Source organism: Thamnophis sirtalis, unplaced genomic scaffold (assembly GCF_051295495.1).
Source record: "Thamnophis sirtalis isolate CommonGarterSnake01/CBP01778 unplaced genomic scaffold, rThaSir2_p1.2 scaffold_2, whole genome shotgun sequence".
In the NCBI taxonomy this organism is placed as follows: domain Eukaryota; kingdom Metazoa; phylum Chordata; class Lepidosauria; order Squamata; family Natricidae; genus Thamnophis; species Thamnophis sirtalis.
The window spans coordinates 137,298,647-137,312,045 of NW_028261382.1; the positions used below are offsets into that span (position 1 = coordinate 137,298,647).

At 43.2% G+C, this 13,399-nt stretch overlaps 1 protein-coding gene across 5 annotated transcripts in view; it reads right to left on the reverse strand.

The window, feature by feature from the left end:
* CHD7 (chromodomain helicase DNA binding protein 7) overlaps positions 1 to 13,399 on the reverse strand; it is a 217,629-nt gene that overhangs the window by 18,403 nt on the left and 185,827 nt on the right. For all 5 annotated transcript variants that reach the window (XM_087707027.1, XM_087707026.1, XM_087707023.1 and 2 more), the window contains 2 exons: positions 9,597 to 9,796; positions 6,508 to 6,667 (listed from right to left, as the gene is read on the reverse strand). In XM_087707027.1, coding sequence (XP_087563153.1) covers positions 6,508 to 6,667; positions 9,597 to 9,796 — 360 coding nt within the window. The remainder of the gene's footprint in view (positions 1 to 6,507; positions 6,668 to 9,596; positions 9,797 to 13,399) is intronic.

The following is a 13,399-nucleotide window of genomic DNA, read 5'->3' on the forward strand; positions in this document are numbered from 1 at the left end:
TCGTCCCTTTCTCTCTCCAGTTAACAGGGCCAACCCAAGTGGTGCATTTTATCTGGGAGACGACACACACACACACACACACACACGACACGTGCGGCAGGAGGAGCGGCGTCCTCCGCGCTCTCGGCTGCCACAAACGCCACGCAACCAGGGAATCTCCTTTTGGGGGGGGCAAAGCAGGGCAGTTTCTCGCCGTTCTGCGAAGCTGGGAAAGGATGCGGGAGTTTCCTTCTTCTTCCTGCCCCCCTCCGTCTCCCCGCTGCCACCTTTCAGTCTCCCCAGCCTCGTCCGGGAGAAGCGGCTTGGTGGCGTCTTCCTTTCGTACCCCGGTGCGCCTCCCTCGCCACCGCAAGTCGCCTTTTGCCCCCCCCACCCAAATAATAATACTAAATAAGCAGGTGCGCTGCTTGGGCTGGCTTGGCTTCTCGGTTAGATAAGACCAGCCGGTGCCCCCCCCTTTTTTTGCCGGTTTATTTCGTCGTCATCCGCCAACCCCAGAAATCCGTGCAGTTCGAAAGCTGAGCGAGGCGAACGACCCCGGCGAGGGTAGCAGTAGCGTCTGAAGAAGAAGCCTCCCCTTCGCAAAGGCTCTTCGGCTTCAGGCAGCCAGCGGCTTCACGAGAGGGAGAAATCCGTTGTTATTTTTTTGCTCCCTTCTGGCGAAGAGCCTCTCAGATACGGCGGTGCCTCCCGTGAGGAACGGTAGATGCTCTCTCGCCTGCCAGAAGGGAGCAAAAAAATAACAACGGATTTCTCCCTCTCGTGAAGGGGGGAGGAATCTGGTGCTTTCTCCGCTCGGCGACTAAGAGCCTCTCGCCTGCCAGAAGGGAGCAAAAAAATAACAAAGGAGCAGAGAAAGCACCAGATTCCTCCCCCCTTCACGAGAGGGAGAAATCCGTTGTTATTTTTTTGCTCCCTTCTGGCGAAGAGCCTCTCAGATACGGCGGTGCCTCCCGTGAGGAACGGTAGATGCTCTCTCAGCGTCTGAAGAAGAAGCCTCCCCTTCGCAAAGGCTCTTCGGCTTCAGGCAGCCAGCGGCTTCACGAGAGGGAGAAATCCGTTGTTTTTTTTTGCGCAAGCTGGGGAAGAGGAAAGGAACGGAGGAGAAGGAAACAGCTGAGATCGGGGTGGGGGAAGAAACGGAGAAAGAAGCCTGCGCAAGCTGGGGAAGGGGAAAGGAACGGAGGAGAAGGAAACAGCTGAGATCGGGGTGGGGGAAGAAATGGAGAAAGAAGCCTGCGCAAGCTGGGGAAGGGGAAAGGAACGGAGGAGAAGGAAACAGCTGAGATCGGGGTGGGGGAAGAAACGGAGAAAGAAGCCTGCGCAAGCTGGGGAAGGGGAAAGGAACGGAGTAGAAGGAAACAGCTGAGATGGGGGGGGGAAGAAATGGAGAAAGAAGCCTGCGCAAGCTGGGGAAGGGGAAAGGAACGGAGGAGAAGGAAACAGCTGAGATCGGGGTGGGGGAAGAAACGGAGAAAGAAGCCTGCGCAAGCTGGGGAAGGGGAAAGGAACGGAGGAGAAGGAAACAGCTGAGATGGGGGGGGGAGAAACGGAGAAAGAAGCCTGCGCAAGCTGGGGAAGGGGAAAGGAACGGAGGAGAAGGAAACAGCTGAGATCGGGGTGGGGGAAGAAACGGAGAAACAAGCCTGCGCAAGCTGGGGAAGAGGAAAGGAACGGAGGAGAAGGAAACAGCTGAGATCGGGGTGGGGGAAGAAACGGAGAAAGAAGCCTGCGCAAGCTGGGGAAGGGGAAAGGAACGGAGGAGAAGGAAACAGCTGAGATCGGTGTGGGGGAAGAAACGGAGAAAGAAGCCTGCGCAAGCTGGGGAAGGGGAAAGGAACGGAGTAGAAGGAAACAGCTGAGATGGGGGGGGGGGAAGAAATGGAGAAAGAAGCCTGCGCAAGCTGGGGAAGGGGAAAGGAACGGAGGAGAAGGAAACAGCTGAGATCGGGGTGGGGGAAGAAACGGAGAAAGAAGCCTGCGCAAGCTGGGGAAGGGGAAAGGAACGGAGGAGAAGGAAACAGCTGAGATCGGGGTGGGGGAAGAAACGGAGAAAGAAGCCTGCGCAAGCTGGGGAAGGGGAAAGGAACGGAGGAGAAGGAAACAGCTGAGATGGGGGGGGGGAAGAAACGGAGAAAGAAGCCTGCGCAAGGTGGGGAAGGGGAAAGGAATGGAGGAGAAGGAAACAGCTGAGATCGGGGTGGGGGAAGAAACGGAGAAACAAGCCTGCGCAAGCTGGGGAAGAGGAAAGGAACGGAGGAGAAGGAAACAGCTGAGATGGGGGGGGGGGAAGAAACGGAGAAACAAGCCTGCGCAAGCTGGGGAAGGGGAAAGGAACGGAGGAGAAGGAAACAGCTGAGATCGGGGTGGGGGAAGAAACGGAGAAAGAAGCCTGCGCAAGCTGGGGAAGGGGAAAGGAACGGAGGAGAAGGAAACAGCTGAGATCGGGGTGGGGGAAGAAAGGGAGAAAGAAGCCTGCGCAAGCTGGGGAAGAGGAAAGGAACGGAGGAGAAGGAAACAGCTGAGAACAAACGGCAGGAAGGGAGAATCTGGCTCCTTTATCGTAGGGAGAAGAAAAACCAACCAACCCCCCAACTTCTCCCTTCGTTTTCATTCCTGGCCCTTTCCAATTGTCAAGCTTTTTGCCTCTTTCCCCTTCCCCAGCACGCGGGCACACACACACACAAAACACAGAGGCGGGGACGCGGGTCGAGTGCCTCAAGATATCCCCACCTAGCAGCCTTTTCAGGGGAGGGAGTGGGGGGGATCGGGACTTCTACGTATCTCTAATTAGGCTGGCTTTGAAGACCTATTCAGCCTGTCTGAAAGGCTCTGAAGATAACCGGGGTAGGCTTTTAAGGCACCTCCACCCTCTTCAACTCCTCCCCCCCTCCCTCATACACACATAAAGTGTCCCGGGAAGTAGGAAGAATGAGGCAAAAAGCACTTGAACCTTTAAGCTCCATAAACCTCAGAAACGTTTCCTACGATAAAGGAGACACACACGCACACACATATCACCTCTCCTTAAAAAAAAGAAGAAGAAGAAGAAGAAAAAGCCCTGGGTCCTAAAACAAAATTATGCAGCTGGAACAGAGTTGAGGCATGTGAAGCTGAAGCAGCAGACACGTTTGGGGGCGGGGGGGGGGAAGGAAGGCAAAGCGGGACACTTTATGTGTGTATGAGGGAGGGGGGGAGGAGTTGAAGAGGGTGGAGGTGCCTTAAAAGCCTACCCCGGTTAAGGAGTTTTACTTCTCCGTGGGAAGTAGGAAGAATGAGGCAAAAAGCACTTGAACCTTTAAGCTCCATAAACCTCAGAAACGTTTCCTACGATAAAGGAGACACACACGCACACACATATCACCTCTCCTTAAAAAAAAAAAAAAAGAAGAAAAAGCCCTGGGTCCTAAACCAAAATTATGCAGCTGGAACAGAGTTGAGGCATGTGAAGCTGAAGCAGCAGACACGTTTGGGGGCGGGGGGGGGAAGGAAGGCAAAGCGGGACACTTTATGTGTGTATGAGGGAGGGGGGGAGGAGTTGAAGAGGGTGGAGGTGCCTTAAAAGCCTACCCCGGTTATCTTCAGAGCCTTTCAGACAGGCTGAATAGGTCTTCAAAGCCAGCCTAATTAGAGATACGTAGAAGTCCCGATCCCCCCCACTCCCTCCCCTGAAAAGGCTGCTAGGTGGGGATATCTTGAGGCACTCGACCCGCGTCCCCGCCTCTGTGTTTTGTGTGTGTGTGTGCCCGCGTGCTGGGGAAGGGGAAAGAGGCAAAAAGCTTGACAATTGGAAAGGGCCAGGAATGAAAACGAAGGGAGAAGTTGGGGGGTTGGTTGGTTTTTCTTCTCCCTACGATAAAGGAGCCAGATTCTCCCTTCCTGCCGTTTGTTCTCAGCTGTTTCCTTCTCCTCCGTTCCTTTCCTCTTCCCCAGCTTGCGCAGGCTTCTTTCTCCCTTTCTTCCCCCACCCCGATCTCAGCTGTTTCCTTCTCCTCCGTTCCTTTCCCCTTCCCCAGCTTGCGCAGGCTTCTTTCTCCGTTTCTTCCCCCACCCCGATCTCAGCTGTTTCCTTCTCCTCCGTTCCTTTCCCCTTCCCCAGCTTGCGCAGGCTTGTTTCTCCGTTTCTTCCCCCCCCCATCTCAGCTGTTTCCTTCTCCTCCGTTCCTTTCCTCTTCCCCAGCTTGCGCAGGCTTGTTTCTCCGTTTCTTCCCCCACCCCGATCTCAGCTGTTTCCTTCTCCTCCATTCCTTTCCCCTTCCCCACCTTGCGCAGGCTTCTTTCTCCGTTTCTTCCCCCCCCATCTCAGCTGTTTCCTTCTCCTCCGTTCCTTTCCCCTTCCCCAGCTTGCGCAGGCTTCTTTCTCCATTTCTTCCCCCACCCCGATCTCAGCTGTTTCCTTCTCCTCCGTTCCTTTCCCCTTCCCCAGCTTGCGCAGGCTTCTTTCTCCGTTTCTTCCCCCACCCCGATCTCAGCTGTTTCCTTCTCCTCCGTTCCTTTCCCCTTCCCCAGCTTGCGCAGGCTTCTTTCTCCATTTCTTCCCCCCCCCATCTCAGCTGTTTCCTTCTACTCCGTTCCTTTCCCCTTCCCCAGCTTGCGCAGGCTTCTTTCTCCGTTTCTTCCCCCACCCCGATCTCAGCTGTTTCCTTCTCCTCCGTTCCTTTCCCCTTCCCCAGCTTGCGCAGGCTTCTTTCTCCGTTTCTTCCCCCACCCCGATCTCAGCTGTTTCCTTCTCCTCCGTTCCTTTCCCCTTCCCCAGCTTGCGCAGGCTTCTTTCTCCGTTTCTTCCCCCACACCGATCTCAGCTGTTTCCTTCTCCTCCGTTCCTTTCCCCTTCCCCAGCTTGCGCAGGCTTCTTTCTCCGTTTCTTCCCCCACCCCGATCTCAGCTGTTTCCTTCTCCTCCGTTCCTTTCCTCTTCCCCAGCTTGCGCAGGCTTGTTTCTCCGTTTCTCCCCCCCCCATCTCAGCTGTTTCCCTTCTCTCTTACTCGTCGCGGGTTATATGCGTGGGCGGGTTATATGCGTGGGCGGGGTATACGGAAGATATTTTACACGATCCGGAAAACCCGCGGGTTATATGCGTGGGCGGGTTATTTGCGTGGGCGGGTTATATGGGTGAAAATACGGTAAAAGTTCACTTGAGATCATGTTATCTAATTTAACATACCCTGCAATATTTGCTGATGCAAAATATAAAAAACCCCATTGTTATAGGTTTTTATTTCTAGATACTGCATTTAAAAAAAGAATCTGTCACACACAGTCAGCATTGAATTGGTCAGCCTATAAGTTTAAAGAGAAAGAATATGAGAGAGAGAGAGAGAGAGAGAGAGAGAGAGAGAGAGAGAGAGAGAGAGAGAGAGAGAGAGAGAGAGAGAGAGAGATAGATAGATGGTGGGGAGAAGGGGAGAAGGAGGAGAGAGAGAGGAAGATGATTGTAAAAGGAGATGGCTACACTATCCTGATCATATGATCTTTTTACAGAAGATGCAATTGTAAATTTATTTATGAATTTATTAATCACTTTGTTCAAAGCAACTTTTAAGAAGCATATTTAGAAATGTTAAATGGCCATCCTTAAATACATAATTTTGAGTAATTTATAAGAAAAATAAATAAGAGAAGCCATATAAAATGAGCCCCCCAATAAACAAAACAAAACAAAAACCAATACCAAAATGCCTAAATGCCATATCACTTGCAAAATCAACACAATGTTTATAGGGATCCTTTAACACCCTGGCCCTTTGCAGGAGGAAAAAAACAGGTCTTAATAATCTTCCAGAAGGTCAAGAAAATGTAGAAAATTAATAATCATAGTCAGTACAATAATAATGATATACTACACAATAAATGAATTACAATATGTAACTACAATAAAAAATTATGATTTGTAGAATAGACTTTTATGATGAACAGTTACGTTTTAAAGAAAACAATATACTTTCTAATACATAACTTATGGGGAACATGAGCTAAATGTCTTTTATTGCTCATATTCGTTTTCATCAGGCAGCTAAGCCCTGAATAACATCAACAATTATACAGTTTTTTAATCACATGTTATTCAAAATCGCAAGATTTCCAACAGGGATAATTTCAAAATAAATATGATTAAAGTTACAGCCTGTTCCTTATCCCACCTCATAATGGCCATAGAACATGTCATATAATTTAACACTTTATTTGAATAGCATGTAAGGATGAAATACACATGAGGCTCATGAAAAAAATAAGTTCCAATAATTCAATGAACTAAGACCAACCACATTTTAAATACTGACAGCAACTTAAATTAACCACATTGAGAAGACAAACAGTAATCAATAATCAGTAAAATGTTAAGCATTAACCAAAGTAAGAATGTGTATGGGTCTATACTATTAAACAGTGACAATGATGAAGCATAATTTAAAGATTATCCTTATATTATGGTCCTAGATTTTGAGTTCCATTAAACATTGAAGTTCAAGTCAAAATGGGTCAAATTAATTTAATGGATTCACTTACTTATTACAGTGATGTTTGAGATGTTTCTTATAGCTGTCCTCCTGAAACAAGGCATCTGGATTACAGCTGGTTAGCCAGTCAGCATTCTGAAGCACTGGTTGTGAACTCTGAGCTTTTACTTTTTTGCCTTTTCTCCCCCGGGGCACTGGAGCAGACAAGCCTAAGAAATGTACACATGCATGGTTTTTCAGCATTAACTCTGACACCATGTCAAAGGAGGCCATCTGCCTGTGAAATCACTTTCTCACAGCGCTTTATCATTATGGTATGGACTTCTAGAAAACTAGGTTGGACTTTACACTACTCCATTCCATGATGACAATATCATAGTTAAAGACACCATGCAGTAATTGAAAACAATTAGAAAACCACAGAATGCTATTGTACAAATTTACCCTTGTATGCACTCTGCTTAAAATCCTATGCACTTACCTGGGTGTTAATCCTGTTTAACTCAGTTTCTGAATAGCATATTATGTGTTGCAAATTATGAAAGGTGCAGAATAACACAAACATGTTACAGCATATTCTACATATATGTAATTTAAAGATATTGTAGAATTTTATACATTAGCTAAATATGTGCCAAAGTTAAAAATATTTCAGTTCCATTAGCATGACATAAGAGATGATAGGATGTAATAATGTTTCACTGTGGCTGGATCATGCTCAATGTTTACATCCCATTATTTTGCCAATGAACTTAAAATAATGTTATAGACTTTCAGCAACTCTGAAACAAACTGCTCACTTAGAACAATCCAGTCACCTTCTCCCACACAGAAGCAAATGCTAAACTGTGCAACATATGCTGGTACAAAAAGCTTATTTAATGCACAAGGGGAGTATATACGTAGCTAAGCAGCAATTTTAATCATTTGCAATTAAAACAAAACAGCATTTTATAGGGAAAAGATTACATTGAGGATTCTGACGTTGAGGATTTTTATGCAGTGGTAAACCAGTCTTTTACCAGTGGTAAAAGAAAATTTGTGAACCCTTTAGAATTATCTGAGAGATTATGATTAAATAAACAATCATAGAATTGTACAGCTGGAAGGGAACTTGGAGGTTTTCAAGTCCAATCTCATGCCCAAGGCAGGAAACCTTATACCATCCTGCACAAATGATTGTCCAATTTTCTCTTGAAAACCGTCAGCAATGGAGCACCAAGAACTCTGGCAGACAAGCTGTTCCCCTGGTTAATTATTCTCATTGTTAGGAAATTTATCCATAGTTCCAAGTTGGATCTCTCTTTAACAAGCTTCTTGATTAACTGTATGGTGTTATGTTATTACTGAATATACAGTACTGAGTCAATATTTACTGTCTTTGTTGGAAAACGTTTGTGATATTCAAGGATAATCAAATCTTTTAATGGGGGAGGTCAACTTATATGTTCCAGTAAATGAGATGAGCATCAAATATGAATTGGAGAACTCATTCCCTATTAAATGTTTTTGTATTTAATGGTCACAGTCAAAGTCTGCTCAGACAACCATATCTCATATCAGTATTTATCAGTCTACCATTAGGTAAATATTTAAGAAAAGTAGTATGCATATAAAGGTATAATGGATGAAACCGCTTTTCTCATAAAGGCATATAGCATCAAACTCAAACATATATTTAAAAAAGCTAAATGATCCAGCAGTTTATTCCAATAGTTCATTTTAGAGAAAATACTTCATTCTAACAAAAGAACCTCACCATGAAGCATCATGGTGGAAATATCATAGTTTGAGATCCTTTTGCAAATTCAGGCCTCAGCTTGCTCACTATAACTGAGAGGACAATGGACTATGGCTTTATACTATGCATTATAATGTCAGTAATTGTCCATGAGTTGAATCTTAAATGGATGTAGGTCATAAAGGACAATAATGCTAAATACACAGGTAAAACTATAACAGAAAAGCAGAAGAAGAACTAATTTCATTTTTAGAATGGCCAAATCAAAGTTTTAATCTTTGCCAAATTGAACTATTGGGGCATAACTTTAATGAGCAATTTATGTAAGGCAGTCCAAAAATTAGATGAAGCCGTTCAATAAGAGGAGTGGCCAAAATACCTCTAAGCTGATATATAGGATTGAATAACAAATGCAGGAAGTATTTGGCTGAAGCTTCTAAAAGAGGTCCATCAATTAATAAATTTGAAACTTCACATATTTTTCCAACAAAGTATATGTAATCACAAGGATTACATTTATTAACTGGATGAAAATATTGCAGTAACAACTCAATTGCAGAGCATCTTTTTTTTTGCATAGAAAGGTTCTTAACTTTGAACTTTAGCGTCTACTTATACAACCAGGAAAGATTCTATATGCATATCTTAAGAGCCATTGCCATCCAGAGTACAGATAACCCTTGCTTAATAACCACTCAATGAGTGACTTTTCAAACTTATAATAGCATTGAATAAGTGCTACTTACAACCAGTCCTTGAACCTATGGCTGTCACAACATATCTGCAGTCATATGATTGAGATCTGGTATTCAGTGACCAGTGCTACGTGATTGCATTTGCCAGTTTTCCAAAAGCAAGGTCAATGGGGAAACTGGCAGGTCACAAATGGTGACTATATGACATTGTGCTTAACAATGTCATGGGATATGCTTAACTACACCAACTGGAAGTACCAGAATTTCCTTCGTTAAGTGGTGTGGTCACATGATGTTATGCTTTACAATTGCATTGCTTAGTGACAAAAAAATTGGCTCCACTTACTGTTTTTTTCTGTAATGAACTAGACATATTAATTAATTAATAATGCTAGTTAGTTTCCCAAATTTAACTTACAAAAGAACAGTGATATCTCTGAAGTTTTACATACTCATTATAGAAATGGCCAAGATAAATTTTTGAGAGGGACTTTTAGCATTAAAATATCAGATGAAGACACTAACGTGTAATTCCCAGTGACACAGAGTAAGATTAACAACAATAACACTGAAAGACATTTCACATAAAAGTACAGTCTATACTTGCTTTGTTAAAGATCACATAATACTGCTCAATGGATTTAAAGAAATGTTTTATGGCTTCAATTGCACTTGATATGAGATAAGAAGCAGATAACATACCAGAATGATTAACTAAGGCCCGAGTTTGTCCATCTGCCGTTGGAGTAATCAAATCCCAGACAAAACTTTTGATATTCTCATCCCCTTTATAATGATTGAGACAATATACAAGGATAGTTCGGCAAATAGTTTCCACATCTTGCTCAGTTAGCTGGCGCTTATAACGTCCATGTAAAAGGATATCAGTCCATCGTCCCCAACTATATTAAAAAAAAGTAAATTACATTTTGGCATTACAAGTAGCCTTAACATACAACTATCTGTTCAGCAACTGTTAAAAATTTACAATGACACTGAATGAAGGGACTTAGACATATACCCAAAGTTATAGCAACTACAGCACTCCTGCAGTTATGTGAATGAAATTCAGGCACTCTGCCAACGCTTATGGCCACTTTTCTTTTCCAAACACAATCTTCAAAAAAGGTTAAATAGACCAAACCATGATGGGGGGAGGTGGAGAGACCTAAGGGTGAGGGTCCCAGCAGGGTGGGAAGCAGAAAGCCTCAGTGCAGGAGAGGCTAGGACAGGCTATGTATGCCCTAATAAGATGCTGCGCCTGAGCCAGGCCTTCTAGACCTTCTCTCCCACTCTAAGGCATCCCATGCTCTATTTAATGGCAGCAATTAAGAGAGCAGGGATTATCGTAATTAAGCAAGGCGATCATGTGGGTGTCTCACTTAACAACTGTCATAACAGACAACCATAATTCTGGGCTCAATTGCAGTCATAAGTCAAGGACTACTTGTACTGCAGAAGTTTTATATTAAAATATGTACATATGTATTTTGTGAATGTAAGTTATTTTACTAAGCAAACAGCAACTAATTAATATTTTATTATAGTGGAAAAAATAAAATGCACGTGTTTAATGTAAATGGATCTCATAAATTCTGAATAGGAGTACATAACCCAGACCAATTTCATGAATTTGAATTCATGTCTGTATTACTCTATTTGTACTAGCTCTTCACAGGAACAAAACCTAAGACAGAGATATTTAATACCATCTTAGAATCATTCACTAAGGCAATTTTGCTAAATTCAATAATATAATGAAAGATGGGAGCATAACTTTAATTTAAAAATTATCAATTTTTCATAAATATTAGTTAACTATAAAATAAATGTTGCACAAAATGTAATATTTTAACTACATCCATTCCTATCATAAACACTTCTAACATAATAACAATAGCACTTAGACTTATACACCGCTTCACAGTGCTTCACAACCCTCTCTAAGCAGTTTACAAAGTCAGCATATTGCCCCAACAATCTGGGTCCTCATTTTACTGACTCGGAAGGATGGAAGTCAACCTTGAGCCTGGTGAGGTTCGAACTGCCAAATTGCAGTCAATTGGCAATCAGCAGAGGTAGCTGCAGTACTGCACTCTAACCACTGCGCCACCACAGCTCTGTGTTGTAGGTTTTTTTGTTTATAGATAATTGTTGCTTAATTACCATTGCTTAGCAAACGCTTGAAGTTATGATGGCTTCAGAATGGATGCTTTGCAGCCTGTAAAATACTTCTGACCATTGTAAAATGCCATACTGCCCCCCAGCAGTCACATGATCTTATGTCACATGCTTGGCAACCTGCTCACATTTACAACCAGTTATGGCATCCTATAGTCATGTGACCATAATTTGTGCTGGGTTTTGCCATTTTCTGACAAAAACTGGCAGAAAGTACCAATTGTAGATGCTGGTTTCCTTTAATGACCATCTGGTTTGCTTAACAATAGTTATAACTCTCTTTACTGAAAAATAGCCATAAAATCAAACCAGGTCATGGGTGGCCAATTTGATGATCAAAATTCCAGGTCCAACCATGACAATAAATTAAGGATTACATGGTGCAAGATCTTGGAATGATGGTAACAGAAGCAGGTTTCTTTTAAAAATGGAAAACTACTTTTGTTAATGAGCTTAAGAATTTCTAGTACGTGATTAGATAACAATTGTGGTTATGCAACTATATTTTTAATCATTGGATTTTCTAAATGGCTTGAAAGAAAATCTAGGTTTTAACAATAGTTTCCTCAATGTTACCACTGACAAAATCGTAAGAGTCGCAGCCTAAACATGTATATTAGATGCCAGGTTGTAGAAGGAGATACTGTGTATGATGTTTGCAGAAAGGTTACCATATCTATTGCAACTCTTTGATAATGAATTTATCTGGAGAGATGGGTGGAGAAGAAATGGAGCTATACAATCTAAACTATGATGGGAAGGACTGGTGTTTTGCACTATGCATATTGGTTGAAATGTGCTATTAGTGTGTTTCTCTCCCATTTTCCAGAATACAGTTGCCTGTCAGCTTATCTTTTAGTCTGGCAGCGCTGTTAGTTAGGAAGAGCCAAGGTGGCGCAGTGGTTAAATGCAGCACTGCAGGCTACTGCTAGATCAGCAGGTCAGCGGTTCAAATCTCACCGGCTCAGGGTTGACTCAGCCTTCCATCCTTCCGAGGTGGGGGCAATATGCTGACTCTCTGTAAACCGCTTAGAGAGGCCTGAAAGGCCTATGAAGCGGTATATAAGTCTACTGCTATTGCTATTGCTATTGCTATTAGTGAATGCCAGATCAACCCAAAATGATGCACAAAAGAGAGCTTGCTTGGGTGCATTAATGAGACCAGAAAGGGTTGGTTCGATCCAGCACTGCCTATCTTGGGGATACAAGCATAAATGGGGGGGGGGATGATTGGGATCCACAGATGATCTTTGAAATCTACCAGCAGGCCATTCAGCTCTGTTGCTGGTTTTAGAGGGTGTGTCCTAGTATTAGGCTATAGAAAGGGGAATGTTTGTGTATTGACCATTTCACTATTTCTTAAATTAGTCATGGTGATTTCTGATAGTAGAGAAGCCAACAAAAATTCCATGGGAATTTTAACACTAATTTCAGGGCTCTCTTTTGATTCCTGGCTTGTGATGTGCAGAATTCTATTGTAAACCATGGGACTGTCTTAATGGATCATTGACTGCAAGTTAGGAAACAGAACATATTCTTCATCTTGTTGCATCTGAATAGGAAGAAAATGGCCTATAAGTGAAGGGAGTTGCCATCCACTTTTTGCCATGCTTAAGCATTTCCTGACAAGATTAGAACTGCCAGCTTTTTTAAAATCTCCCTATAGAGTGGGGGATCCATTAGGATCATTGAATTTGGGATAATTATGTAATGTTAAAGATTCCTGAATGCCTTGGTGACAAGGCTGGCAATTCTGCTGAGACCCTAACTTGAATATTAATAGTGTGATTAAATGGATCGCTGACTAAATTACTCTTAACAACCCTGCCAATGTAAAGTCTGGAAAGCTTTTTGGACTTCAGAAGGCCTATGGGCAATGAAACATCCCAAAATGGCTGGAGCACAAATAGTGAAAATCAAATCTGAAGATAAATTCATTGTGCTAACATGAAGCAGTAAAGGTAATGAAAAAGAGTTTCTTTATAGCCATCATGCCATATTCTCATCTCTAATCATCTAGCAAAATAATATTGTGTTGTTAGTGGACTTTTAAATTATATTGCCAGAGACTCTTGGAGACTACAAGTACACTGACAAGGGCACTTACAAGATAAAATTATTCTTTTATATTTTGACCCAGACACTGTGGTTGAACAAAATGCCTAAATCAATGCCTTCCATCATATGCCTTCCCAATTCCTTTCCTTCATGTCTGATCTGAATCAACTGAGTAAGAATAAGTGGTTGGAATCAGTAAATGCACTTCTGTAAAAGTTTGGAATTAGCTAACTTGAGATGTATGTTTGCACACTTCCACTTTAAGA